Source organism: Nyctereutes procyonoides, unplaced genomic scaffold (assembly GCF_905146905.1).
Source record: "Nyctereutes procyonoides isolate TBG_1078 unplaced genomic scaffold, NYPRO_anot_genome, whole genome shotgun sequence".
Taxonomy (NCBI): domain Eukaryota; kingdom Metazoa; phylum Chordata; class Mammalia; order Carnivora; family Canidae; genus Nyctereutes; species Nyctereutes procyonoides.
This window is the reverse complement of record NW_026575049.1, coordinates 1,661,174-1,688,947: the sequence shown is the minus strand read 5'-3', so window position 1 is coordinate 1,688,947 and position 27,774 is coordinate 1,661,174. Positions and strand designations below refer to the sequence as shown.

Here is a 27,774-nt window from a genome sequence, read left to right as displayed (position 1 = left end):
AAAAGTCACACTGGATTCTGAGTGACATAAAGAGCAAAACAAGGTACACAGCACACAGACAGTGACCCAGACACCCTTTTAGTATGACTCAGGCCATTAACTTTGGCTAAGCCCCATCCCCCAGATTCCTGGGAGAAGTCAGGGGAGTGGGGGTGGAATAAGGCTGAAAGAGCTGTCTTTCCAGCTTATTCTCCTACCCTTTACGAAGCAGAAAAAGCCCAGGAACATTTGAGACTCTGAAGCCCTGAGCTAGCCGCAGTGCTGCAGAGGCAGAGAGGAGAGCCACTGGAGAAAAGAGCAGGGGCTGGGTTTGGAGAGACTATTGTCTCCCTTTTCACTCTTCCCTCACCTTCCTGGAACAGCTTCCTCCATTAATTCCTCAGATGCTGAGCCCCAAAGGGAGCTAGAGGAGGAAAGAGGAGAGGGGGGTACGAGATTTCCTTTCCTCGTTGGGACCCTCAAGTGTTGCCTTAAAATTCCTTCTCCTATAGCCTTCCTCCTCCCAAATGAACAATGAATAGGCTGGGAACGCACGAGCTCCAAGGACACTGTGTGAGACAAAATGGCCCCCCATAAGCATCTACCTCAGCTGAAGAGATTGACAGGAAGGGCTGGGGCAAATGAAGATACACAGTGAGACAAAGGTGCGGCCCTGCAAATATCAGGCAAAACAGGCAAGGAAGGAGTAGCTGTGGAACTAACAAAGAATCTGAATTGGCAGGGGGGCCCTGGGCCTCTCTTCAATCTCTCCCCCTCTCCACCTTCTACGGTTGTCTTTCCCGTTTAGCGAATTGGACAGATCAATACCACCACTCCTTCTCCCAACATCACCCCCATGCCACGGGCCCACCACACCAGGATGGCCCGAGAACCTAAAGGAGTTGGGTCAGACTTACCTGAAAGAACTAAACCAAGGAACCTAGGCTGCAACGTAGAAGCCTTTTGTGGATGTGCTCTCCTGTGACCACCTCCCTCGTGTTTCTCAGCCTCCCTGTCTCAGGGGAACCTCGAGCTCCAACTCTCACAGCTAATGTCTGCTGTCCAGACTACTTGGAAAGAAGCCCCCAGAACTGATTGTTTTAGCGTGGCCAGACTGACCAGACTGGAAGGCCTAAGGTCCTTGAGGCAAAGACAGTGGCCCTCTCTATGTGGTGAACACACACATATGTAAGCACACACGCAAGGCAGAAGCACCCATTTGAGTTCAGTGGGTGACAGCTCAGCATGGTGACAGACTGGAGCCCCTGGGGATGGGACACGTAAGCAGGCTCTTCCTAAGGCATGTTTACTCAAAGTCCCATTCTCACTGATTCAGAGGGCCCACGCTCCCTCCCCATCGTTCCTTCATTCCCTTAGTAAGCATGCCTTGTGCCAAGCACCGTGGACCAAAGATATATAAACAGTGCTCCTGACCTTGAGGACAGCCGTCCTATGTGCCCCTCCTTTCTCAAATTGGCTACAGTACCCTGGAGAGCCCAGCACCCCTCAAGCCCTACAGGACTTGACCTCAGATCCTTTCACCCCATAGCCTAACAATCCCTACCAACCTGTGAAAGGAAGGGTAAGGAACTTCCTAGGAATTCCTTTTGGGCCATCGCAGATAAAGGTCGAGAAGAGAAATCTGCGGAGGCAGTGCGATATAGAGGAAAAGCCAGGAGCTTTGGAGTTATAGGTTTAGGTTCAGATCCATGAATTAATAGGGTGACCTTGAGAAAGTCATTCAACTTCTTTGGGCCTCAATTTCCTCATCTGTAAAATGGAAATATTAATACCTCCTTCAGAGCGCTGTTTTGGGGGACAAATAATACATGCGGAGTAAGAAAACCACAGTAACTATTAGTTCTGCTTAATAAGATCTCCTCCAAGGGCAGAGCTGGCCTGATGAGGTAGACAGCCTGCTACTTTTTACTGGATCATCAAGAGAAAGGATGAATAAGCAAGTACTATTAAGACCTCGGGATTTGGTTATTTTTATTTGTTAGGGGGAACTGGGGTGTCTGAAATCCTCTTCCTACTGTACCTGGAGGAGGGAAAGGCAGACATTTCCTTAGGACCCCAAAGCCCCCTTCCCTGACTGGGTGTGGCATCGAGGTATTCCTTTCTCGGCAAACCCATCAGCCCTGCGCCCTCCGCCCCAGTCTAGGCTGCACCTCCTTCGGGGGCTCGCGCAGGCCTGGTCCTGGAGCCCGATCTCGTTTGGACCCCCTCCCGCCCAGACCCCGACTGCCCACCTCCCCTGCAGCCCGTCCCCTGGCCTCCCCCTCCCTTCCCGGGAGGTGGGGGTAGAGATCTGAGCCAATAACAAAGGGCAGCTGCGCTTCCCTCGGGGAGACGGAGAACAGGAGAAAAACACGGGCCTGGCCCCGCGGCAAGGGGGTGCGCGGCCCGGGGCGTCGGGCCCCCCGGCGAGGAAGGGGCCCCCGCCCGCTCTGCGGAACGCGGCCGCGCGGGGCCGGCCACACCCAGCGCCCGCGGCAGGGGCGAGGGGGGCCGGGCGCCGCGGGGCCGTCGCCCTCCCGGGCCGACACTCACCCCGATAACGACGCTGTCGTCCCCCTGGAAGATGGGGATGAACTTGTCTCCCCGCAGGATCTCGGCCTGGTTCAGGGGCCGGAACCGGCAGAGCACCTTGATGCTGCACTCGTTGTTGGTCTCCGCCATGGCGGGGCCGGCGGCGGGCTGGGCGCTTCGGGCGGCAGGGGCGGCGCCGGGGGGCTCAGCGGAGGCCGAGGCCGAGGGCGGGGGCTCGCCGTCCGGGGCCGGGAGGCAGGCGGGGCGCCCGGGCGAGGGCTGGAGAGCGGGGCCGGCGCGCGGGCTCGTCCTGCGGCGCGGGGCGCGGGCGACCTGGGCGTCTGCTGCCGGGCGCTCTGCCTCCCGCCTCCCGCCTCCCGCCTCCCGCCCCTCGCGCTGCGGCGCCGCGCTGCGGGCCTGGGCGGGGCTTCCTGCGCGGGGCCCCCGCTCGCCGCGCGCCCCGGGCCCCGCCCTCAGCCCCGCGGCCGGCCCGGCCCTCCCTCGGGGCGCCCCCTGGGAACGGAGGGGGCAGCGGTGGGCCCGGCGCCCGCGTCGGGAAGGGAGTCCACGGCGCTCCCACCCCTTTTATTCCGGGTCGCGCCCCGCCCCGTCACCAGCCTCTCCAGATCGGGAGCACGCTTGGCCTTCCCCGTCCCCAGCCCCCTCACGCCGATTCCCAGCCCACTCAGCTGCCTGCACCCCCGTGGGGGCGGGCGCCAGCTCCTAGTTTTCAGACAGGAGTGTCGGGGCAGAGGCTCTCCCCCTCCCCTTCTCCGTCCGCAGGTGCGCTCTGTCCCCAGAACACGCAGCAGGTCTCCCCTGTGAAGGCAGACACCCGCCCCCCCCCCCCCCCCGCCGACTGTGGGCTACCAGAGTTCAGAAACACCTGAAATTCTCGTTCCTGCCTCAGAGGTTGGGGCTGGGCTGCAGGTGGGCAGGAGAAGCTTTTGCAGGAGAAAGGAGGTAGCGAACAGTGAAGGAGAGGGAATGGTGAGGATGCGGAAGGCCGCGGGAGCCCTGAGACAGAACCGACAGGGCAGACATCTGCATTCAGGTTTCAGACAGGTTTCCACGCCTATGTGAGTGTGTTTCCTGTGCAGGTTACCACTGGACAGAGTCCCAACACCCCGGCCCCTTTCTCAGGGCTTGCTTTGTTTCTCCCCCTTACCTAGAAAAAAAAAAAAAAAAGCCAAGCCTTAGAGATTCTTTGTCCTTCTTCCCCTCCCCTCGGGTCAGACTCCTGCTGCAGCCCCTGGGCAGAACCACCTAGAAGCTGGCCAAATTGATTTTTGCCCCACGTCACAGGCCTCTGCTGGCCAACAGAGAGTTGGACTGCAAGAGTTGAGGCTCCAGGCCAAGGGAAGGAGTGTGGTGATGGGAGAAGGGAGGAGGGGATGGAGGTTCTCCCTAGCAACTGTCTAAGGTCACTTGGACACTGTGAGGCAAGAGTGAGAGGATGGTGACCTGATCAGACAAGAGCTAACCACTCAAAACTCAGCTGAGGGCTTCCCCACATCAGGCCTATACCTCTCATCCACCTTGAGTCTTATGGAAATTGAAGGAAATGGGTCCAGCGCAAGAAACTGGATGACAAGCCAGGAGGACTACGTAGAAACAGAGGTAGAGGTCTGGGGAGCAGCCAGGAGAGTATGCATAGAATGACAATGAGTTCCCAAACTCAGGAACACAAGCATCTCTCCAGTCACTTGGTCTGGCACTATTTCTAAGTGTTGCAGCATCCTGCAAGCTCAGGAAACATTCTGGAAAACATCCCAAACTCAGGCCCCCAGGGACTCCAGGGTGGTAGCCTTAATGGACTTTCAAAAAACAAACAAACAAAAATGCTTATCTAGAAAAAAAAGGGGGGAAAAGCTTGTCTACCAAGGGTCGGGGACAAAAACTACTGGGTACGCCCCCCCAAAAGAAAACCCACCCATGCACAATGCAGTAGGTTTTTCACAAAGCTAGACTTACAAAGTGTCAAAGGACTTTATTGAGAGTATGTTCTTCCTACTTTTCTAGTAAGAAATGATGGTTAAACAATAGCCTTTCAGGATCCCTGGGTGGCGCAGTGGTTTAGTGCCTGCCTTTGGCCCAGGGCGCGATCCTGGAGACCCGGGATCGAATCCCACGTCAGGCTCCCGGTGCATGGAGCCTGCTTCTCCTTCTGCCTGTGTCTCTGCCTCTCTCTCTCTCTGTGACTATCATAAATAAATAAAAATTAAAAAAAACAATAGCCTTTCTTTTTTAATGCACTTAGTTGGCAAAATTAAAAGGTAGCAATGCTATGTCCATCCTCAAAAAGGTTTGCTGTTGTTTTAATTTTATCGAACTGTGAAATTCAGAAGTTTGAAAACTATTAGTGAAGTGCATAAGAGCACAGGGGGTGTTCAGACAGACATACAGCCACCACTTGACTATTTCTGAGCTTGAAATAAGACTGCCAGGTTTGAAAAACTAAAACAGAATGCCCCGTTAAATTTGAATTTCAGATAAAAAAAAAACTAATAGTGTATGTGTGTTAGTTTGTCCCAAATATGGTTTGAGGCATACTTAAAGAAAACTAGTAGTTGTTTATCTGAAAATCAAATTTAATTAGGTGCCCTGTATTTTATCTGATAGCTCCAACTCGAGAAGATTACTTAACCTTTAAATTCCTAACATGACTAAGCTTTTACTAAATTTTACTTGCTATTATTGTTTTTGAAGCCCTGTCTGTGCCACGGCATAACAGGATGCGTTATTTTTATCGAGTCATTTAATCTTTGGAAACCCAAATGTATTCAACTGAAAAACAGGAATTATAAAATGTGTTTCAGAGACTTGATGTAAAAATAAAAGAAAAGAAGTTATGTGAAATAACTCCCCAAGGTGCGTTATTGTCTTTCTCCGTCCAAGCGGGGAATGGGCCAAGACTACAAATCCCACAATCCTAGGCGGCGTCCCCCGACATTACCTCACTCCCTGGCCGCGTTCTCGCCAATCCCGGCCTCTCTAGGGGTGTGGTAGTGGGCTGTTCTCGCGACTTTTGCCTTCCCCGTCTCTCTCCTGTGCGACTCCTGTCGCGAGACTTCCCGCTCCTCCGCCTCCTCCGCCGCTCCCTTTGCCGCCGCCTTAGCCCGGGACTCGGACCCAGCCTCTCCCCTACCCGAACACCGGCCCCGGCTCCACCGAGGCCCCGGTCCCCCAACCCCGCCTCGCCGCCGCCATGGCGGACCCCAAATACGCCGACCTTCCCGGCATTGTGAGTACAGGGCCAGCCCCGGCTCCCCAGGGCCGCACCCCGACCTCCGAGGACCCCCGTCAGGCGCTGCCCCGTGACCCCCCGGCCTGCAGCCCGGCCTGGCCCCGGGCCGCCCCCGGCTCCCCGACGGCCCGCAGCACCGTCCGGACTCTTCCCTCCCGACCTGGCCGGTCGCGGAGTGGCTTACCAGGCCCCTTTCCCGGCCCTCGCCGATTTCTCCGCCCAGAAACCGTCTCGGGGCGCTTACCACTTGCGCCCGAGTGTTCCTGCCGTGCGTGTCAGCACCACCCGTGTCTCCCCAGATCTCCCCCACCCCCACCCGAACACACGTACCAGGCCACTTGGTGTGGCCAACACGCTGCCGAAGAGGAGGTGACCGCGGCAGCAGCCTTCTTGTGCCCGATAGAGAACTCTGCCCCCATCACCCCCCCCCCCCCGCCCGCACCTGCCGGCCTGTTACCCTCCTTTTGGGCTGCCCTGCCTGCATTCTCAAGGGTGGGGGTTGGGCCACAGTACCTTAAGGGCTAAGGTCCTGAGTCACTCTCCACCTGTGTGCCAGGGTAGTGGGATACGGGCCTAAGGCGAAGACAGCCCTCTTCTACCTCAGACGTAATGATTGCCAAGGGTCTGCCCCCAGTCAGATTCAGGGTAACATCTTTGTCATCACTGACACTCACCACTTATCATGAGGTCCCAGTTGTGCCTCCTGTCATCCCCAGCCTTTAAGACATGGGAACTGGCATAGGGTTCACTGGGCAGGGGGAAGACAAGGGACCGAATCCTGGCCGCACAGCCTGCCTTCTCTGTTAGCCTGCTCAGATGGAGTGGGTCAGGGGTATTGGTGGATGCGGGGTAGTGAGGTAGGGTGGTCACTGCTTCTGTCTGCAGGCCAGGAACGAGCCAGATGTTTATGAAACCAGCGACCTACCTGAGGATGATCAAGCAGAGTTTGATGCGGTAAGACTATGTGCTGCTTCAGGACTCTTACGGACCCTGACCTCTGTCCCCCAGGCAGACCCTTTTCCCTTTCCTGGCGAGCCAGAGCAATAAGCGGGTATGCCAACCCAGCCTGGGATGTATGTAGGTTGCAGGCTTACAGCCACCAGTGAACAATGCCAGGAAGGAGGGAATTACAATTAACAAGACCTGATCCTTGGGTCTTTTTAAATAAAGTCGAAATATCTCAAAACAGTTTAGTTGGGGCTAGTGATTTAGGCAGGCCCCCGGGTCCTAGGCTACGGTAATGAATCGTGAAGCCTGAACACTTGGAAACTACTTGAGGTTAGGAACTAGACCTTTGATTTCATAAACTGTTTCACTCGAGACATGTTCATTAGTATCCTACCAGGAGCTAGATTTTGAAGTAAAGAGGAATGCTTTTTTACATGAATAGCCAGTATCCGTCGAGCCAAGAGTGAGAAAGTGATGTGGAGATTTTAGAAAGATGAGGGATCTAGTCAGAGTAAAACAAATGTGAGGGAAAACATTATTTCCTAGGAGCAAGGAGATTCCTTAGCACTTTCAGATACAAGAAGAACTCTAAGGAAGAAATTCACTGGGGACTCATTTTAAACCATGAGGGGAGCCGCTTTAGCACTGTTTATTGAATATGTTCGTTCTGTGTTGGGTTTTGTGCAATGCAGAGGAGGAAATGTCCCTGCCTCCAGGATGCCCCAGGCTCGTGGGAGAGTTAGGATACATGCAGGATACGTGGAATAAACAAAATGGAGTGAATGGAAATCAGTATAGTAAACATTTGTTTATAAGTGCCAAGGGGAACAAAGTTCCATTAGCATTTTTTTACAAGATGTGTTTTAGGCTTCTATTCCAAAGAGAGCTGGGCTAAGGTCACATTGATGAAGCAGGCTCCATCTGTGTGTCTGTAAGTCCTGTGGCTATGTCTGTGGGGCTGGTTAGTCCTGAAGAATGCTGGCTGCTGGCTCATAATGTATGGCTTGGCGTACTCACTTATTCCTTATTTGATTTTCCCCATGTGGAAGTGGTTCCTACTTTGTGGGAACACCTTCCCTGTCTCCTCAATGATGTGTTCCTTGTGGCTTCTGTACTTGCTGGCATGTCAATCTGTCCCCCAAGCTTGAGTATCTGGAGATAATGCAGATGTTGTCAATGCTCAAGGACCTGGGTGTACACCTATCACTCCAAGATGTATGTTACTAAGAAGCTGCCCTTCAAAAAAAAAAAAAAGAAGCTGCCTTAACTTCACAGAACAGGAGCATATAAGCTCAGTCCTCTGACCCATTTCAGAGACTGTTCAACTCTGGCCTAGGCTTCTGCCTATAAAGTATCAAGCCTTCATGGTGAGATAATAAATGTAAGTTTTTCCATTTGTCACTGGCTGTGATACGAACGGGCAGCATGACAACAATCCCCATTCCAAAACAAAAAATACATTGTAGTTTTCCTTTTGAAAATATAGGGATATTTCTTAATAAGATGACAGGCATGGAAGCACCTGAATGTGCAACCCTGATTGGCTGTTTCTCCCCACTGAGCCTGAGCAGCCTATTTCAGTAGTACCTAGTGGGGTAACTGATAGGCAGGGGTACCGGAAGTGTTCATTTCATATGCTGCATATTACCCAGGATGACGGTATAGGAGTGCATAGGAGCTGGGCGGTAAATACAAGAAGAGTCGAGTTGCCTCCATCACCTAAGGCTCAGCTAAATGACTCTTTTTCTCTAGGCAGGAGTGAGTAAGGTGAGGGGACCTTCAGTGTCTTCAGGAAGGGGTGGGGTGCTGAGATGTTTACTGATGTCAGCTAATGTCTCTGGCCTCTGGATGTCCCTGTGGGCCTTAAAAGGGCAGCCTTCGGGAAGTCAGCTGAGTAATGGTTCTGTTACTGCTCTTAATATTGATGTAAATGTGCAGCTTGAAGGGAAGTGGGTTGTACTTAGTCCAGAAACCTCATGCCTGTAAGGCCTGGATTCTCACTAGCAGCCAGTCTCTCGCCTGCCTTCCCCAGACCTAGCACAGATGACAATGCACATCACCAGTATTGTGGCTGAACCGTGAGGTTTTCAGTCACCTTCTGACTGGCAACAGAATGTTCTGCCTTAGTTTCCAGCTTATTTTTAACTTTATTAGTTTTTAAAATAGATAATATATGCACATAGAGCAAAAGTCTCTTCCTACCCCTGCCTGCCACCACTCAGCTCCCTTCCTTGGAGAGAACCAATAGGACTAGCTTCTTCTGGTCTCCAGATTTTTATTTAAAAGAATAATCAAAGAGTGTTGACCCTCACTGTCTTTTAACCTTCCTCTGATTGCTCCACTGTGGAAAAAATTGAGCTGCTGAAGGAAATAATGTCCTCTAATATCCCTTAAAGATTATAATTGGTAGTTTAAACATAAAAGTATTGCAATTCCAATAGTGGAGAGGATGGGGGAGGAAAATAATATAAAAGGTTTTAGTTTTGTTAAAGATGATCATGATTTTCCTACTATTCCTTGAAAATAATTTTAGCAGGAAGTAAAGTGTTCTAAAATGAACGGGCCAGACAACTGCGTAGGCTGGCTCTTTCCTCTTCAATGTAGGAGAATCTCCCCTCTGCATTTCAGACACTCCTAGGTTGATTTGGGTGATGGGCTTGTTTGGGGACTTCTCTCAAAATGTCTCATCAGGAAAGCTAATACCCAACTGGGATTTCCTCCCTGCTGGGCCCACAGTCTACTTTGGGTCTATGAGGCATTCTGCTCCTGGCTTTGAACTGCTGGAGCAAGGAGAGTAAATTTAGAAAAACAACAACAACAATAACAAAACTCACTAGAAACAGAATATAGTTAGTTTCTCCCTTTATGCCTTATCCATCTCAAATGCCATGTGAAAGGGGGAAAATGACCTAGCCACAGTGACCTATTTTGATGGGGCCCTGGCAGAGGCTGTTCTCCAAAGGGTAGGTACTGCTGGACACTCCACCAGCCTGAGAACATACCGTTTCTCCTCTTTATAGTTTGAGGTATCATAGAGTTTGCTTGATTGTGTTCATTGACTGTTGGCACTCTTGAACTTACCTGAGTTTTTCCTAATGCTTCCCCCATCCTCCCTCCTCACCACCTTGCCTGGACACTAGTTTGCACAAGTAAGACCATTCGATGCTTCTTCTCTGCATGTTTTTTTTTTTCATCTGACATCTCGCATGCAATGCTCTGCCACTGTACTATTGTTGTAGCTAATCATTTTTAAATTCTATCGAGTCCCTAGCTGGGTCCCTAAGGGGCCTGCTGGCCTTGTGTTTAAAAATCATTGATCAAGGTTTAGAAGTACAGCTATGATCCACGAATCATTGTCTTTCCCTTATGAGGTCTGCAGAATAAAACTGTCCAATGGAGGATGGAACAGAAACACGGAGGCTAGGAATGCTAGGCCTAAATGAGGCATTTAGGGGCTGGGGTTAGAAGGGGTTGGCTTTCTCCTCCTCAGACTGAAATAAAGTTAAGAAATAACTCTTAGCCATTCTATACAAGGATGGAGAATAAGAGAGACAGTCACAGTCCTAACTTCTTAGCTGTATGTAGATTATCCCTGGGGAAAACTCATTTTAACGTTCCCTTTGCTAAGCCTTTAGATAAAGGTAAATGGGATGGGGAAGGAGAGTCATATGTAATTTTAAGGTAATAACTTGTGTTGTTTGTGCTTTCATGACTCTCTCTGTTTCTGTACTCCTCCTTTAGAAATGAATGGATGGTCAGCATTATGTTGGTCCATCCTGGACAGTTTTATGCTACAGCACTCTCCAACTTCCTTGTCATCATGGTTCTGAAGTCCCTTTGGCTGCAGTGTTGGCATAGAGCCTGAACAGGCTCAGAGAGCAGCGGTGGCCTCTTTCCCTGTCTGATCTAGAACCTCAGGTCTTGCCCTCTGAGGCACAGCCGTTTAGCCAAACAGCCCTGGGGCATCAGGGGGTCCATTAGTGAGAGGTACTGGGAGTTGTGTACCAGGTAAGCTTGGTACCTGAGATCAGGGCATTTAGAATTTTCTAATCAAGGTGGTTGGATATACGGATTCCGTGGTCACTGTTAATACTCTAGGTTATAGGAATTATGCCTAAAAGCTCATCATCCCACAGTGCACCCATAGGACAGACCTGGAGGTGGTATATACACCTATTTACAAATATACCATTTTTCCTTTTCTTTGATTTTCTGTCCTCCCCCATCCTGCTTGTTCCTTATGATTTGAACTGGAGCTTACAGCTCATTGTTCTTTCTCCTTGAGTTTCTCCCAAGCTGGTTTTAGCTTGGGTGGGGGGCAAGTATAAGAAAGGTAGTGTGTGAGTGCCTCCCCTTGTGTGTTTGCATGTGTGCACCTGTGAGCGCTTATACTCACTCTGTGCAGAGACATCCCAGTGTAGACCACAGGGCCTCGATCTGCCTTGACCCTGCATTGAAACAGGAGTCTTGGCTTAGCTGGACCCTGGCATCAGACAGGGGACAGAGAGGTTGAGGTTCAGGTGTATCTAGCTGAAATCTCTGGGGCAGGAAGCACTTGTCTTTGTCCCACCGTGCATTTTCATATATACATAACCATTTTCAACCCTCCACGATTTTTATGTGCCCCTCAGTAGAGCTCCTGGAGAGGTGGGCATACAGCTAGATTCCCCCTTCTGGCAGTTTTTTACCGATCTTGCCTAGAAGCGAGAGCCTTACTCTGTGGCTGTACTAAAAGAAGGCCTCTTTGAAATACTCTCACCTTTTCCCCTTGTCCACCCTCTAACCTCTGTGAATCTTGTGAACAGAGGGTGGAAGAAACATTTTCTGCACCTGGGCTGGTAGCTCTGAATCTTGGTACTCTCTGTGCTAGCACATCGTGGCAGAGTTGCTCTGGTTTCCTCGGTGCCGCAGGGGGAGTTACCAAGTAGTCGAGATGGGTACAAACACACTAGACTATCCAAGGGCCCGAGACTTGCCCTGCCTCTCCTCTGGCTGTAGAGCGTGAGAATGGGTACCTCGAATTTCCTGAAACTCACCGTCTCCTGACGTATTCTGTTCTGCTTAACCTGAAGTTCTGTTGGACCACCCATGCAGTCACCTCATCGTGACCCATTCAACCATCCAAATGTCTGATTCTTGAGACTAGAGGAGAGACAGCGAGATGTGAACCATGAAGCCCCCTGGAGAATTACGGGCCCTCAGTCAGCTCCATGTCCTTAGAGTCCCCACAGCCTCCGCTTCACTTTCTGCCTTGCCTCCTCCCGACTTTCCTGTTCCATGCCACTAGCTGCAGCATCTCACCAGTTCTCAGATGGTCTTACATTGCTTCTCACGGCAGAGCTTCATGACATTCTCACCACCAGAGAGGAAAGGGTCCCAAGCTCTTCTTTCTCTCGGGGTGTGTAGTGACTCTAGCTGAAATTTCTTGGCCCCCAAATTTTGCTAGGCTCCCATGGGCCCTATGGTGCAGTGTGTTTGAAGCTATCATATAGTGCATGTGACAATTTGCTAATAACAATTTTGTCTTTTTTTTCCCCTCCCTCGCCCCCATTTCCCCTCTCCCTTTCCTTTTAACTCTTTTGATTTTCTCACCTCTGGGGAAAACCACAAGGAGCTGGTAAGAAGCCTGACCTTTCATCTGCTTTTTAATGGGGTGTGCTGTGATGGGCAGTTGTTTCTCTGTCCTTTTGTCTCCACTAAATCTTTAATCCCTCTATCCAGCCCCACCCCCAGCTGACAGCCTTCTCCCATCCTACGAATCACTGTAATGACACTGCCCCCAGGCCATGCTCCCAGATCTCTGAGGCACTGGCAGAGTGGGTGCCACTGGAGGACTGAGTCCCTGGGGCCATATCTGTGGAGAGGCTCTAAGGGGGATGCTGGCGTCGGGCAGCTCTCCTGACCCAGGATGTGGTCCTCGTCGGGAATAATGCGATGAAAGCACTGTTCATCCCTGTCACTGTCCAGGACCACTGCAGCCCACGTTCTGTGCGTTGTCCCTTTTCTACTCAACCGACCCCTTCCCTATTTAGAAAAGTATGTAGGAAAGTAGGTTCTCATCAGCATAGTGCCCGGCTCATAATGAGGGCTTAACAGATGGCAGCCATGATTAATTTCCTTCCTTGGTCTGTAGACTACACTTCCCATTTGTCTTTTTAAGGGGATTTTTTAAAAATGGATTTCTGCTTCATTGGCCTTGACTGGGGCAATCACGGGGAGGAGTGGCATACTCTTGATTGTGAACTTAAGAGAAGGTGGTGGTCATTTCTCTTGATAGGGAGTCCTTCTCAGACAAACACTTTGTAGAGGCCAGAAACCACCTAGTTATTTGGCCTCTGGGTGCTCTAGCCATTCATTTTGGGGAAGGTTAAAAAGATGATAATTTGGAGCTCAGTTGTCTCTTCGCCCTTGCATATGGGATATTGAGCCCTTTTGTCTTCCCTTAATCTTTATCTCTTGCCTCTCTGCTCAGCACTTCCCTGAAGGAGAGGTAAAGACCAAAATTGATGTTTTCTCCTTATTTCCTCCCTTTCCTTATTTTTTTTTTTAAGATTTTATTTATTTATTCATGAGAGACACGGAGAGAGGCAAAGACATAGGCAGATGTCTGTGATGTCCCCTGCGGGGAACCTGAAGCAGGACTTGATCCCAGGACCCTGGGATCACGACCTGAGCTGAAGGTAGACACTCAACCGCTGAGCCACCCAGCTGCCTCTCACACAGATTCTTTGTTTAATAGCAGACCAGAAATGAAGGATGGAGCTTCTCTCTGCTGCTCTTCATGGTGTATCCACTGTCGTCCTTCACCTCCACTCCTGATACCCACACACAGGCCAAGACCGTCGGGTCCTGGCTGCACATTAGAATCAGCTGGGTAGCTTTTCAGCTGGCCTACCTACTATCCTGACCCTACCACAGAACAATAATGAAATCAGAATCTACAGATGAGAGCCCAGTCCTTTTTCCCCCCTTCCCCCCGCTTCCCCCCCTTTCCCCCCTCCCCCCCCTTTTTTTTTACTTTAAATTTTATTTTTACACATTTCATAAGTGACACAGTTGTGCAAGCAGGGTTGAGAACTGTTGTTCTAGTTGAAAGAAAGAAGACTCACTTTGCCTGCCTCCTGTAGAAGGTGGAGCGGTCATCCCCAAAAGAAAAGGACTCCTGAAAAAAAAAGAAAAAGAAAAAAAAGAAAAGGACTCCTGGGTCTCCTTCCGCCTCCTTCAGTAATGTAGTGAGAGCTGTTGGACTGCTGACGAGGAAAGGAGACGTGTAGTCCGAAGTGCCCAGTCTTGGTGTAGTTACTGGAATCTGAATAGTAGCCAGTCAGTATCTAGTAAGGAGGGAACCTCTTTGCTTCCATTTCTCGAGTAAACTCTTTTTATCACTTTCTTTCCCATGCTCCCTGCTAATGGAATAGCATCAATGCTTGAGACACCGCAGAGGGCTCGGGGAGAAGAGGCAGGTGCCACAGCGTCTCTTCGAGAGGCTGCCAGGCTACTTCCATGTCAGGACTTGGGCCTGGCCCTCACCCATGGGTCTCCTTGGGAAGCATGTAGTGCCTATGCCTATTGCTTCTGAGACGTCCCTTAAAAAAATAATATAATAATCTCTTGCCACTTTTCTCTATACCCTGAACTCCCCAGCCTCATGGCATCCTGGACATAGGACTGCTGGTCAGGCCCTGTCTCAGACTTCCTTTTGTATCTCAGAGCCGGTGTCTTCCCTACAGTAGCATACTCACCCTCAGAGTTAGCAGTTGGACTGTCAGCCACCCTTCCTCTTTCCCCTCAGCAAGGATGGGAGGCCAGCTTCAAGTGTCCTTCCTCAGCAGCAAGGAACTTTACTTTTGGGAGGGGGAGGTTAAAAGAGGTCAGGTTGGTTTCTTGCCCTGAGTGCATGGTGTGTGCCAGATAACTGGGAGGGCCTCACTGGGTGGAGTGTGGGGAGGGGGAGGCTTATGTACAGAGTGGGCGGGGAGGTTATACTACCACTGTTCCTTGAATCAGGGTGTTAATATTTATACAACTGAGACTCCAAATTTACCAGGAAGCTTCCGTTTCCTAGGTTGAGCCTGGGTCCGCAGCTTGGAATGGAGCTGCCCTTCTCTTCCCTTGGGAACGTAGGACCCAGTGTCCTCTAGTGTTTTGGGGATTTTGTGGGGTCAGGGAAGTCTAGGGTGAGAATGAATCTGCCCCTGGGCTGAACTACTTATTCCTGCAGGAGGAGCTGACGAGCACAAGTGTGGAGCACATCATTGTCAATCCCAATGCTGCCTATGACAAGTTCAAAGATAAGAGAGTGGGGACAAAGGGACTTGGTGAGACTGGGCTGGAAACTGGCTGGGGGGAGGCCTATCCCCAGGGCATAGTGACTTTTTCTTTGGGGAAAGAGTCCTTCATGGAGATCTTTCGTGGTAGCCCTGACAGTCACCTGAGACCATGACTGCCCTGGGCCTAGATCAGGCCCTCAATTCCATCTTCTTATCTTTGCAGATTTCTCAGATCGTATTGGAAAAACCAAGAGAACAGGATATGAATCTGGAGAATATGAGATGGTTTGTTGTGTGTGTGTGTGTGTGTGTTGGGAATGGTGCAGTGATCCTAGTTAGGAGGGGCATCAGGGGAACAGTCAGGCTTCTGAGTTTTTCTTTTGTTGGGGGTTCTGAGAAGCCCCGCAGGATACAATTGAGGATGCTTAGTCCCCCTCCTGTTTGCCCTGGAGAGTCTCCCGGCCTCCACCTACCTCCGGTTTTTCTGTACCAGGGTGTTACGGGTTCTGAGTTGCATAGGATACCCTTACAGCTTAGGCTCAGGGTTTGGATAAATTCTTGAGGAGGCTCCCTGTACGAAGAGGTGGAACTTCACTGTGTGTGCTTGCTCTCTAGCTTGGAGAGGGTCTAGGAGTGAAGGAGACACCCCAGCAAAAGTACCAGCGACTACTGCATGAGGTCCAAGAGCTGACAACTGAAGTTGAGAAAATCAAGGTAACTATAAAATCCCTTCTCCCCATTCTGCTCTGACTAACATAGTGGAGGAGGACCTCACAGCAGGAGGACAAAGATTCCCAAAGCTTCTGAGTAAGGGAGCAGAGGTTCCTAGGTTTGGGATACATAAATCTACACTTGGTGCCATAGGTGGGTAAGAACCATCCAGTAACTTCCAGCCACAGCCCTTCTTAAAGGTCTTGATCTTTTTTTTTTTTCTTTTTTTTTTGGTCTTGATTCATCCTTGCCACCCTTCATTGTCTACCTCTTTTCACACCAGACAACGGTGAAGGAGTCAGCCGCTGAAGAGAAGCTGACCCCAGTGGTTTTGGCTAAGCAGCTGGCAGCCCTGAAGCAGCAGCTGGTTGCTTCCCACCTGGAGAAGCTGCTGGGACCAGATGCAGCTATTAACCTTACTGACCCTGATGGAGCTCTGGCTAAGTGGGTGCCCTACTTTGTTGGGAAATCATTGGTGACTGGGGCATAGGGAGACTCAGCCAGGTACTGGTTAAGGGGAGAAGTAGCCTAGCTGTTCCTTAATCTGAACGTGTGGCAGAAAGGAGAGTAGCTGGGCTGGCTGACATCCTTCAAGTGGGCCTTATTACTTGGTTTCCTGGCCCAGGCGCCTGCTGCTGCAGCTGGAAGCAACAAAAAACAGCAAAGGAACTGGTTCAGGGGGAAAGATCACCGGTGGGACTCCCGTAGATAGTAACCTTGTCACTTACGAACTACATTCTCGGCCTGAACAGGACAAGTTCTCTCAAGCTGCCAAAGTAAGTACGTGTCTAGGTTGGTTGGGGGGCTAGCGTGCCATGGCCCTGAAGACTTTCCTACCTCCCTCCAAGGGATCTGATCTGGGGAGAGGGTGCTGGAAATGCTTCTCATTCCTCTTGATGTCCATCTTCCAGGCTTCCCTCAGCCATCTACTTCCAGTTAAGACTTTAAGATTGTGACTAGGGATGAGTTCCAGAGAAAGCAGCCCCTTGGTAGAGTCGTAGAGGAGGGAAGGGAAGGGCAAGCAGACCAGCAGAGAAGAGCAGACTCTCAGTGCCCACTGCAGCGACAGGGAAGCAGATGGCGAATCTCACTTCCTTCCTCGCCCTAGGTTGCAGAACTTGAGAAGCGCCTGACAGAGCTGGAAGCCACTGTACGCTGTGATCAGGACGCTCAGGTCAGGCACTCTCCTCTACTTAGTCTGACCCTGCTCCCTTATCCCTAACATTCGTAGATTCCACAGAACCCTGGGAAGAGTGGGAAGGGCTTCAGGTATCAGCAGCCCGTGGGTTGCCAGCTAGAACCAGAAAGGATGGGAGGAAAGCATAATTGCGTGGAGGTAGAAGAACCACTGATTTCTTTCCTCCTCTCCCCCACCAGAATCCCCTTTCAGCAGGTCTACAGGGAGCCTGTCTTATGGTGAGTATAAGAGGAACCCGAGTGTTGGGTTGCAGGAGGGATAAGGGGCTTGGGTTTGCGTGGAGAACTGGTTTTGGGTCCTTAGCTGCATGTTAGTTACCTCCTGGACTAGTGGGGCCTCTTCCTAGTGAAAAGCGAGCCTTTCCCCTTGGTGAAGCTTGTCTCCACCCCTTCCCCCAGGAGACTGTAGAACTGTTGCAAGCAAAGGTGAACGGCCTGGACCTCGCAGTTCTGGACCAAGTGGAGGCTCGGCTACAGGTATCGAATGGAGGGCAGACTGGATTACATACAGGTAGCTTTAAAGCCCTGGGTGCCCCGTCAGCCTTAAAATCTGTGTTTTCAGGGATCCCTGGGTGGCGCAGTGGTTTGGCGCCTGCCTTTGGCCCAGGGCGCGATCCTGGAGACCTGGGATCGAGTCCCACGTCGGGCTCCCGGTGCATGGAGCCTGCTTCTCCCTCTGCCTCTCTCTCTCTCTTTCTCTATGTGTGTGTGTGACTATCATAAATAAATAAAAATTAAAAAATAAAATAAAATAAAAAATAAAATAAAATAAAATAAAATAAATCTGTGTTTTCAGAGTGTCCTGGGCAAGGTGAACGAGATTGCCAAGCATAAAGCTTCTGTAGAGGATGCAGATACACAAAGCAAGGTCAGGAGGAGCCCTTTCCCCCATTTTCACACCCTCTCCCCCATCTTCACACCCTCTCCCACTCCGAGTCATTCTGGACGTTCTGCTGGAGCGGGAGAGCTTTGGCCCCAGTGCCATCTTCATGAGGTCTCAGCAGCTGACACAGGACAGTGCTTCACACGTGCCCCTCCCCGCCCCCGCGGTCAGTGTGCACGTTGCTTGGCCGTCCCATCGGGCCCCGTCTGTGTCCCCCCAGGTGCACCAGCTCTATGAAACCATACAGCGCTGGAGCCCCATCGCCTCCACCCTGCCTGAGCTGGTGCAGAGACTTGTCACCATCAAGCAGCTGCATGAGCAAGGTGGGAGGCCAGCTGTCGGGAGCCAAGAGGAACTGGAAAGTGGGCAGCTTTTGCTTCCTTCTGTCTTGGCTTGTATTCTAACCTCACCCATGCGGTTCTTGCCTCCTTTTGTAGCCATGCAGTTCGGTCAGCTCCTGACACACTTGGATACCACACAGCAGATGATTGCTAGCTCCCTCAAGGACAACACTGCCCTCCTGACCCAGGTGCGTGGCCCTCTATTGGTCTGCTGCCTCCCTTCTCGGTTCCCAGGTTTGTTTCGGTGGCAGGGGCCTGCTCCGAGTCTCCACTGTTCCAGCGGTCGTGCGATCTCTGACAACTTACTTCATCAGTGAACCTCTATCTTAGTATCTGGGGAGCTACACCTGCCCCCGGGCTCGTATGGATTAGGTGAAATTCTGTGGGCGAATTTTTAGTTGAGTGAACTTGTTTTTCCTGGACCGCCTCCCCGTCCCTGTGGAGTCTCAGCTTAGCTTTCCCCTCCTGGGTCCTCATCCAGACGTGCTTATGTCCAGAGCACAGCACGCTGGGAGGAATACAGACTGAACAGCGGGCTCCGGCCTTGTCGTGCCACTGCTCCTGACACACGCTTAACAGTGCCAGCCCCTGGCCCTCAGTTTCTCTTGGAAGCACACGGTTTTCAGTGCTGGGGGCAGAGTTACAGTTCAAAGCCCGATACCACAGGACCATCAAGAATGAAAAAATATATAGAGTATGTTGTACCACCACAGTAGTCTTCTAAACTTTTGAGCCAGTAAAGCTCTTATTTCAAGAAAATTTTACCTGCTTCTTGTTACATGTCCCGGATCAGAGAATGGTTCTGGGTGAGCCCAGCCTGCTGGCCAGACCCTAAGCTCCACCCGCCGCACCTGAGGGTAGCCTGAGAGCTGCTGCCATTGCCTGCCTGCTCTGGGGCCCGCAAACAATGCCTCCGTTCCTTGTCTTCTCTAGGAGCATTTCTTCAGGTCCTCGCCCAAGTCAGTACCTGGGCCTGACCAGGAGTAACCCATCTCTGTGACCTTCTAGGTGCAGACAACCATGCGTGAGAACCTGTCCACAATTGAGGGGAATTTTGCCAACATCGATGAGCGGATGAAGCAGCTAGGAAAGTGAGCACCTTTAGGAGATGGAGAACGGGGTAATCCCTGCCCCTTTGAACTCTGTTAACAGCTTACATAGGGCTCCCCCTTCATTATAACTCTTGAACCCCCATCCCATTTGACACTGGGGTCAAGGGGTTCTTCTTGCATGTGGGGTTTACACCCCTCCTCCGACGAATACAGAGTGGTAGCTGGGGGACTTTAGATGGTGGTCTCCCCTCAGGCCCTGGGGACGTGGGCCCAGCCACAGGGCAGCTCCTGTCCAGTACTGCTTTGCCTGGGGTGGGGAAGGAGTGGGTCCTGTCCTCCAGCAGCAACTGTGGCTGGATGTACTACTGTACAACTGTTTCTGACCATTAAATGCTGTTGTACTCTGTGTGGCCCCTGCTGTGTTTCCTGGGGAAGAGGCAGCACCGAGACGGACCTTCACAGCCCAACAGGCAGCCCGAGCCACTCTCTGCCCCAACAAGATTTAAACCATAACCTGTTCTTACCAAGGAATTAAGGAAAAAATGAGTACAGAGCCAGAGCCAGAGTTTCAAAATATTCTCATCTGTTAAATTAAGAGTGTCTCCCATAGAAAAGCAGTGGAGGCCCCACAGGGCAAGTACAAAACAGAATTAAAACTCCCAACGGTCTTGTCTTTACAAAAGAAAAGGCAGGAGGCAGCCCCTGGACAGCGGGTCGTGCTGGCCGCTCCGGTTGGACCACGTTGCATAATCCTCAGTCGCATCATCACAACGTCTCTGAGCGTTTCGATGGGGGAGAAGGGGCAGTGTAGTGTGTGTGGGAGGAGAGGCCCAGCAGGCTCTCTGTGCCCCCTTACCCCCTGTTAGATCCCAGAGGAAAGTAGAGGGAAGCTGGCTACACCTTGAAATGAGGCTATGTGTTTCAAACCTGGGGACGGGGGTAAGAGGGGATCTGTGCTTTGAGCAACCTGAGCCAGAGGCAGAGGGGTGTTGGAGGGGTGAGGGGGGAATGCATGATGCTTATTGCTTTGTACCTTTCACTGGGAAGGAGGGCAGCAGCCAACAGTAGCTCACAGGTTTGTAAACTGAGCCTGCTGGCTTCAAGAAGGGAGGCAATGAAGTCGAATTAAATATAAAAGAGTCATTTGTGCAAAAATAACTTAAACAAATAAAAGACCTGGGGAAGGGGGTGTTCCCCTTAGCCTGGTGGGGAGAGGGCCATATACCACCCCCCCAGGCCTTTTCAGTGACATGGCTTTGGGGGGGAGGGGGTGAGCTTCCCTACCCCCTGCAATGGCTCAGGATGGGATTGTAGGGGAAGGGCTTGCATTTGTGCTCTGAGTGGGGAGTAGTGCCCCCACCCACTGTCCACAGGTGCAGGTGGCTGGCAGGGGCTCCCAAGGCTCAGCACTCAGCTCTCCCCAATCAGGGTCAGATCCAGCTCCAGGTATGGCTGCTAAGGGGCCAGTTTCCTCCTCTTGTTTTTGGCAGGACGGCCAGGGCGGGCCCGGGGAGGCAGAGGGACAGCCGCCTGTGCGAGAGGGGGAAGTTGAAAGAAGTGATCAAACAGCTAGGTACCGGAAGTCTTTTATTTTCTCCCCACTCCCTCCCTCTAGTCCTCCTCTTCTGCCTCGTCCCCCACACACCCCTCAACCCTGATACACACTTACACGGGTTGTAGGGCTGGGGTCCAAGGTCACGTCCTGGCGGGAGCTGTTGCTGTTCCGGGTAGGGCTGCAATAAGGACCGGTAAGGGCGCAGATGATCAGCGCTACCTCCCCAAGCTACCTCCCCAAGCCCGGGGGATGCTCAGAGCTGGGGCGGGAAACTTTCTACTTCGGGATAAGAAAGGCAGATTATCCGTATTCGTATTAAATAGATTTGTGCCTTTTTGAAAGTCAGCCACTCTGTAGAGGTTTCTATAAAGCATTAAGAAGTGGGGAAAGGCCAACACTCACTTGTATTTTCTCCTCCGGCCACGACGAGACTTTCTGACTACCCCTGGGGGCACCTGGGAAAACACGGACTGTATGTGTAGGAAAAATGAGGAAGAGGAAGAACCACGTTGCAGCCTGCCTCAGAGCCCTTCAGCCCAGACCCCTGTCACCCTGCGCTCACCTTAAGGTCCTCAGAATGGGGTCCGGGAGGGGATGGATCCTTGGGCTCAACACCCCCTTCAGCCAGCTCCCCGTTATGCTGCCAGTGGTGGGTCCTTCTTGGGGACCGTTCCATTTGTCCATTGAAGCCACCACGTGCCCCCCACTTGAGGGCCAGTCGGCCAGGCTCCCGCCGACTGCCAGGCTTTCGGCCCCGGCCTGGCCTGGCCTCACCGTTAATGCCCCTAAGTCCCCCTCCTCCCCTCCGTCCCCGTTTCCCTGACCCCCTCCCAGTGAGCAGCTCAGGGACTGGGGGGTCAGGAGAACCGCGGGGTGGGGCTAAGGCACTGAGGGGAGGCCGGGCAGGCTCCGGCTCCAGGGCTGAGGTGGGGCTCTGGGGGGGCAGACAGGGGGCTTCCGGCTGCTCCGGGGGAATCTGCAGACAAACAGTAGCACCTTAGTCCCAGCCAGTGCCTCTGTGTCGGGAACAAAAACCTCTACTTCTATTTGAGAAAAAAACCTGCCCCTGAAGCCCCTCCCCCCCCAGACACGCCCTCACCTGGAGACTCTGTAGCAGGCAGGCTAGGGGACTAGAAGCCTCCGGGAGGGGTGGCGGAGCTCCCCCCCCAGGGAGGAGCTGCAGCCCCAACTGGCCAGAGAGAAGAGGGCCAGGAGGCTGCAACAGGCTGGGGAGGGCTCCAGGGCTGCCGGTCAGCGAAGACAGATCACCTGTTGAGTTGAGGAGTTGGAGCATCAGGAGCCACAATGACCCTGTTTACCTCCTGGGCGTAACCCTGGGGTCAGACTCTTCCCAGGTCATCCGGCCTCTACTCCCAAGTGTCACTGCTTCCTTTTTGTCTCTTTTGCACCAGTTTTTTTTCCCTCAGACTCACCCAGCAGGCTGGCACTCAGCAGAGGGCTAAGGAGTTGGGGGGGTCTCCCTGAGTTGGAGGGGGCCTTGCCCAGAGAGGAGGCCCCCGGGTCAGTAGTTGCCGTGGTGACACTGGAGGTAGGTGGTCCAGGTTGGGGGGCACTCAGGACACAGGGCTAAGGAGAAAGAACGGCTGTGACGCTCTTCGTGAAGCAGTTCATGAACGCACAGTACCTACACATGTACCACCTCACCGAAGCCTCACGTGAAGTAGGCCACGCTTATTAAATACAGACCCAGTTCCTGCAGCTGTCCTACCCCCAGCCAAGAACTAAGCCCTCCCCGCAGGCCCCGGGGAAGAGCTCAGGCATGAAACTGAAAGCCTTTGATTCCCTGCTCCCATCCCTGATTCTACCTCCTTCTGTCCCACCCACTCAGCCCCTATCCTCACCTGGGGGGGCGTCCCCGAGGGGGGATCCAGGCTGGCAGCCAGCAGCGCAGAATTTAAAGCTATGAGGGTAGGGGGGGCTGAAAGTGGGGGGAACAGTAGGGGGGGCAGGTCTCCCAAACCTGAAAATGTCTCCCCACTTGGACCCCCAGCTCCCTCTGCAGATCCCTCCCCATCCCCAGCTGTGGGGCCCAGGGCCAACAGGGGCAGGAAAGAGGCCAGGAGGTTGCTAGGAGGTGCAGAAGGGGGTGGAAGGAGGTCTGAGGGGGCTGGTGGAAGCAGGGAAGCCACCAAAAGCGAAGGCCCTTCAGGCTCGCCTGGGGCTAGGGGAGGGCCGGGTCCCCCAGGGGGGGGAGCAGGGGCTCAGGGGGAGGCTGTCCCCCTCCCCCAGCCAGCACGCCAAATAAACTGTGGCTGAGCAACGGAGAAGGTGGAGGCTGCCCCAGACCCAGAGGCAGAGGCAAGGCCCCTAGCATCCCCGGGAAGCCGGCTCCACTCAGTGCCAGGCCCTGCTCAGGACTAGGGAAAGGGAAAGCCTCCCCACCAGCCAGGGGAGGCAGAGGGCAGGCTGGGCCCGCCCCCATCCCGAGCCCTTCCGACGGGCTCTGAAGCACAGGGCTGGGGACTAGGGGGGCTTTGGAGGCAGCTGGTGGGGCAGGGGCACCTGCAAAGGAAAAGAGAAATTCAGCTCAAGGGAGGACCTTTCTCCCCGGCATCCAAAGAACCCAACCTTCGCGCCTCCAACCCAGAAAACCACCAAAGAGCTCGCTAAACTCCCCTAAGTGCCTCGGAGGAAGAGCCCTACCACACTCCCGTACCTGGCACACTGCTGAGGCTGCCACTGGTGGTCCCAGGCAGGGAGGGTGGGATAGGGTGCCTGGGCTGGGGAGGGCTCCCTGAGGAGAGGGTTGGGGGAGGAGGAAGGTGTGCATCTGACCCCAAAAGGTTAAAGCTTCCATCAGAGTGGGAAGGGCCAGGGGTGGGGAGTCCCAGCAGGGACAGCACAGAAGGGAGAATCGGTTGGGATGGCTCAGGGAGAGGAAAGGGTTGGGGGACAGGGGCAGGGGCCCGAGGACGGCTCCGTCTAGGGGCTTGAGGGCCTCCCCCTTCTAGCAATCGCAGTACAGTTGGGGGTCTGCGGGGACGACGCTGAGAGGGACGGGGTGATGCGGAGTGGGAAACTGAGGGTGTCTGGGCACGGGGCCTTGGGCCCTGTAAAGTGCTGGGAGGGGGGAGCGGGGGATGCTGTGCCTTGGCCGCTGCAGAGAGTAGGCTGCTAGCAAGGAAGGGGGGTGCCCCGGGCCCCTCCACCGTGGGGGCCCCTCCTAGGGGTCCCAAGACCAGGGGCAGGTGCATAGTGGCTGAAGACACTGGTGGCTGAGTGGCAGGACCAGGGGGGCCAGGAGGACCAGAGAGATTATTGCTTGGGGGCAGAGGAGGGGGCGTTAAGGCATCACTACAGTGGAAGAGAGAGGGGTCTGAAGGTGGTGAGGAGGAGGTGTGGGGGGCTGGGGAAGAGCCCAGGTCAGGGGGCACCAGGCTGGAGCGGAGGGCGGCCCCCCAGTTGTAGGAGGGAGCATTGAGGCTGATAGCCGGTGGAGGAGGTGGGGCTGGAGAGGGGGCGTTGCCCCTTGGGAGGAAACAGGGGCTGCTGCTGCCTCCGGAGGGGATGGGGTCAGGAAGCCTAGGTGGTGGGAAGAGCCCCCCAGGGCCTGCTAGAGGGGGGAAGGCCTGTGGAACTGAGGGTGGTTCTGGGGGAAGGGAGCCAGGGCCCCCATTAAGTGGAGTTGTAGGGGGGACTCGACAGGGAGGGCGGGCAGAGGGGGGCCCTGGGGACACAGTGTGGAACATTTGGGGGCTTGCTCCCTCTCCTGCAATAAATGAGAAAAGAAGGGTCAGCCGGTGGCTCCCCTTCCAACCCCTTTCTTTTGTCTTCCCCATCCCATCTCCCATAACCTCGCAACCTCCCTGTGCCTTCGGGCGGCTCCCCCCTCCACCCCTCCTTGCTCCCTCTCCTGGAGCTCCTCCCACCGTCCCTCCTCCAGGCCCTTAAGTTTTCCTCAGTTGTCAGGAGCGTGTGGAGAAGACTCACCAGGAGAAGAGTGTGAGCAGGTGGTCTCCATGCTGCGGTACAGAGTTGCCATGGCAACGGCTTTCCGCCGGTGGTTGCACAGCTTGGTCATGTCCTCCTCTGATGCGGGCCCCACCCCAGCCCCACCCGGGGTCACCGGGGCCAAAGGGTCAAAGTTGAAAACCTGTAAGGCGGGAGTCACGGACAGGGACCCTGAGAGAGCGGAATCTGTGAGAAGAGCTACCACGGTCAGTGACTCTGGTCGCAGGTCTCCTGGCTTATCCCTGTATTCTCCGGCTCCCCTCACCACTCTGACCTTGGGGACATTGAGTGGACACTCCAGACCGCACTTGCAGGTCCCATCGCTGAGGAGGTAGCTCCGGGTTTGCTCCAGGGAAGACAGCTCTGTGCCACTTGGGCTGGGAGAGCACAGGGTCAGAGAGCACGGAGTTAGTTGACATGCCCAAAGGACAGTTCCTTAGTCAGAGACCTTCCTAGGGAGCACGGAGGATGAAGGGTGTGGGACGAGGAGGAGGGAGGACAGATGTAAGGGCCCGCGACACTGAGAGCAGAAAGGCTGAAGAAGGAAGGACAGGGAGGAGTACCGGGCTACCAGAGACCGGGCGTCGGGAGGACAGGCGGCGAGAGCGCTGGGGATTCGCACCTGATATAGAGCACAGCACCCTCTCGAACGCAGCGCTGCCAGCCGATGGGGACAGATGTGGCCACAGGGCCCCCAGCTCTGTCTGCTCCACTGCTCTCATTGCCCCCATTCATTGTGTGTAATCAGCTCCCACGTGCCTGGTAACACACACGTCCGGGCGGGCATCAGGGTGCGCGGGGTACCTGCGGGACTTCTCCAGCAGGGCCAGGATGCCGGGAAGACCCGAAAGAACCCAGGGGCCTGGGAAACCCTCAGGGAGCTGGGAGAGAAAACCGAGAGCTGTCTGCCATCCCGTGATGGCTACCTGAACATCTCTGCAAACATTGTGGGGTCCAGTCTAGAGCCGGGGCCTCCGGCTTAGCCCACACCTGCAACACAGGAGAAAGGGGGGGCTGTCGGGAATCTGCCCAACTCCGAGAGCACCAAAGCCCAGGACACTGTCCAGGAAAAGATCTCAGGGATCTGCTGGTGAGTCCACAACCGTCCTTTCCAGGTATGGGCCCCGAGGAACGGGAGGATCCAAGCCTCAACAACTCCCCGGGGCCATGGAATCAGAGCCCAACCCCTGGACATAAAGGGCAAAGCCCCTTTGTCCCATCAGAGACAATCCATCCTGGAACATGGGCAAATTCCCATAATGCCAGGCCACTAGGAGCTTCCCAGAGCGTCTGGTCCCCTGCTGTTCCCTACCCCCCAGGAAGATCATATAAAAGTACGGGTTGCCCCACAGGTCACCAGGCGGTCGCCCAACGGCCCTCGGGGTGGTACGAACAGAAGCCCCCATGCCCGCCCCATTAGACGATCACTGATCTGCTTCACTGGATCTTCCTAGGAAGGGTTGCAATCTAGCTCTGTCTTCTCCCAGAATCCCAAGAAGCTCCTGATTTCCCCCCAAGCCCGAGGCAAGGGGCTTCAGCACCTCCTACCCCACGGGCTTCAAATTGGCTCCAAGTGGGGACGCAGCCCCCCCGGCCTGCAAGCAGCGCCCCAGCCTCACCATCGCTCCCACCCCACACCGGCGGCTCCTAAACTTTCCCTCTCGTAACAAGGCGCCCTGTCACCCAGCCTGCTTCCCTCTGCCTGGGGAGGAGGGGAAGGCGCACGAAGTAGGAAGGAACTTGGGGAGAGGGCGGGCGGAGGGTGGGCGAAGCACTGAGGGAGGGAGGTGAAGAAGGCAAAAGTCAAGCAGTGCGAGGGAGAGGCGACGGGGGCAGGTGAGGGCGGGGGAGCGGGGATGGGGCCGGGGAAGGGGCCGAGGACGCGGGGGGCAGAGGGTAGGGACTGCAGGGGAGGGGAGGGGGAGGGGCGGGGGGGCCGGGCCCTGCACTCACCGCGGCCCATGGCTCGGCCGGCCCCGCCCTGCGCAGTCGCGGCCCAGAGGGTGAGTGGGAGGGAGTGGGAGGAGGGTCGGCGGAGCCCGAGCCTCCGGTACGGCCCCGGCCGGTCCTAGCAGGAAGCGCCGCCGCCGCCGCCGCGGATCACCGAGCGGCCTCCCGCGCATGCGCCATGGGGGCCAGGGGCAGCCCTGGGGATTCCGTTCCCAGAAGGCACCGCGCAGGCTGCCGCCGCCGCCGCCGCCGTCGCTGCCGCCGCCGCCGCCGCTGCCGCCGCCGCCGCCGCCGCTACCCGGACGGGAGAGGGGCGGGGCCGGGCCCCCGCCCAGCGGACAACGACGAGCCAACAGGAGGGGCCGCAGTGCGCATGCGGGAGCGCGCCTACCCCTCCCCCACAACCCCCCATTAATCCCCAAGAGAACAAACACCCCACGCGGCCCCCCCGCCCTCCGCGGAAGGATCTGAGCCTCTTCCCAGGCCACCGGCGGCCAATCCCAGCCCTCCCCGGGGAGGGGCCCCTTCCAAAGCCACAGTCTGTCGGGGGAGCCAGGAATGCCGGGTCCGGGAGGGGCCGGCCCCAAAAGATGAAAGTCGCGACTTGCCCTGCCCCACCCCAAAGGCTTCCCGGGTAGTGTGCTGGGACTTGACCCGCCTCCCCAGGTCAACATGTCACAACACAACCTCCGCCTGTCAAGTCACATGACCTCTGCCTGTCACTGACAACCTGGTCATGTCTTTGGGCCAGGAGAGACCATCTGGTCCAACCTACCCCCACCCCCATCTACTGAAGGGGAAATGGAGGTCTGGAGCAACGGAGCAGGCCCGGCCGAGGACCTGTCACCGTCACACCACCACCTAAACCTCCTTCCAGCCACAACCGGCCTTGTGACAGATTCTACTTAACTCTGGCTGCCCCCGTGAGGGTATGACAGTGAATACAACCGGCCGCCACATGGCATCTTTTTTCTACCTAATGGCACAAGAAAAACGTTTGCATTTTAAGCGATGCTTTTCACTTTTGTTTAAGCTGCCTCCAAGTTCATAGTGCTCTCGTTTTACCTTCACAACTCGTCATCCTTTATTTACAAACAAGAACGGTTGTGGCACAGACATTAGGGGGCAAGTAAAGGG

The 27,774-nt window shown here is 54.3% G+C and overlaps 3 protein-coding genes across 3 annotated transcripts in view; 1 reads left to right on the top strand and 2 right to left on the bottom strand.

Moving 5' to 3' along the window:
• Positions 1-2,879, bottom strand: part of KIF5A (kinesin family member 5A) — a 29,471-nt gene extending 26,592 nt beyond the window's left edge. The window contains 1 exon segment of the mRNA XM_055328868.1: positions 2,533-2,879. Coding sequence (XP_055184843.1) covers positions 2,533-2,661 — 129 coding nt within the window. The 5' untranslated portion in view covers positions 2,662-2,879.
• Positions 2,880-5,573: 2,694 nt separating this feature from the next.
• Positions 5,574-19,566, top strand: DCTN2 (dynactin subunit 2). Its single transcript, XM_055328885.1, has 14 exons — positions 5,574-5,755; positions 6,644-6,712; positions 14,928-15,024; positions 15,200-15,261; positions 15,592-15,690; positions 15,971-16,131; positions 16,313-16,463; positions 16,796-16,861; positions 17,065-17,103; positions 17,284-17,361; positions 17,681-17,752; positions 17,988-18,090; positions 18,205-18,296; positions 19,117-19,566. The coding sequence occupies exons 1-14, from the start codon at positions 5,720-5,722 to the stop codon at positions 19,201-19,203; spliced, it is 1,212 nt and encodes a 403-aa protein (XP_055184860.1). The 5' UTR covers positions 5,574-5,719; the 3' UTR covers positions 19,204-19,566.
• A 155-nt stretch (positions 19,567-19,721) lies between these two features.
• MBD6 (methyl-CpG binding domain protein 6) lies at positions 19,722-26,919 on the bottom strand. Its single transcript, XM_055328200.1, is given in 14 exon segments — positions 19,722-20,690; positions 20,830-20,893; positions 21,118-21,170; positions 21,278-21,691; positions 21,815-21,984; positions 22,149-22,302; positions 22,578-22,930; positions 22,933-23,238; positions 23,393-24,445; positions 24,667-24,829; positions 24,962-25,064; positions 25,310-25,446; positions 25,614-25,677; positions 26,641-26,919. Coding segments are annotated over 12 exon segments (3,021 nt in total). The 5' UTR covers positions 25,423-25,446; positions 25,614-25,677; positions 26,641-26,919; the 3' UTR covers positions 19,722-20,615.
• Between the last annotated feature and the right edge of the window lie 855 nt (positions 26,920-27,774).

Bases quoted from the DNA above. Each gene is read 5' to 3' on its own strand.
- DCTN2 (XM_055328885.1), top strand. From the start codon at position 5,720: ATGGCGGACCCCAAATACGCCGACCTTCCCGGCATT. The intron at 17,104-17,283 runs GTGAGTATAAGA...CCCTTCCCCCAG, and splicing joins TACAGGGAGCCTGTCTTATG to GAGACTGTAGAACTGTTGCA. The intron at 18,091-18,204 runs GTGGGAGGCCAG...CTCCTTTTGTAG, and splicing joins CAAGCAGCTGCATGAGCAAG to CCATGCAGTTCGGTCAGCTC.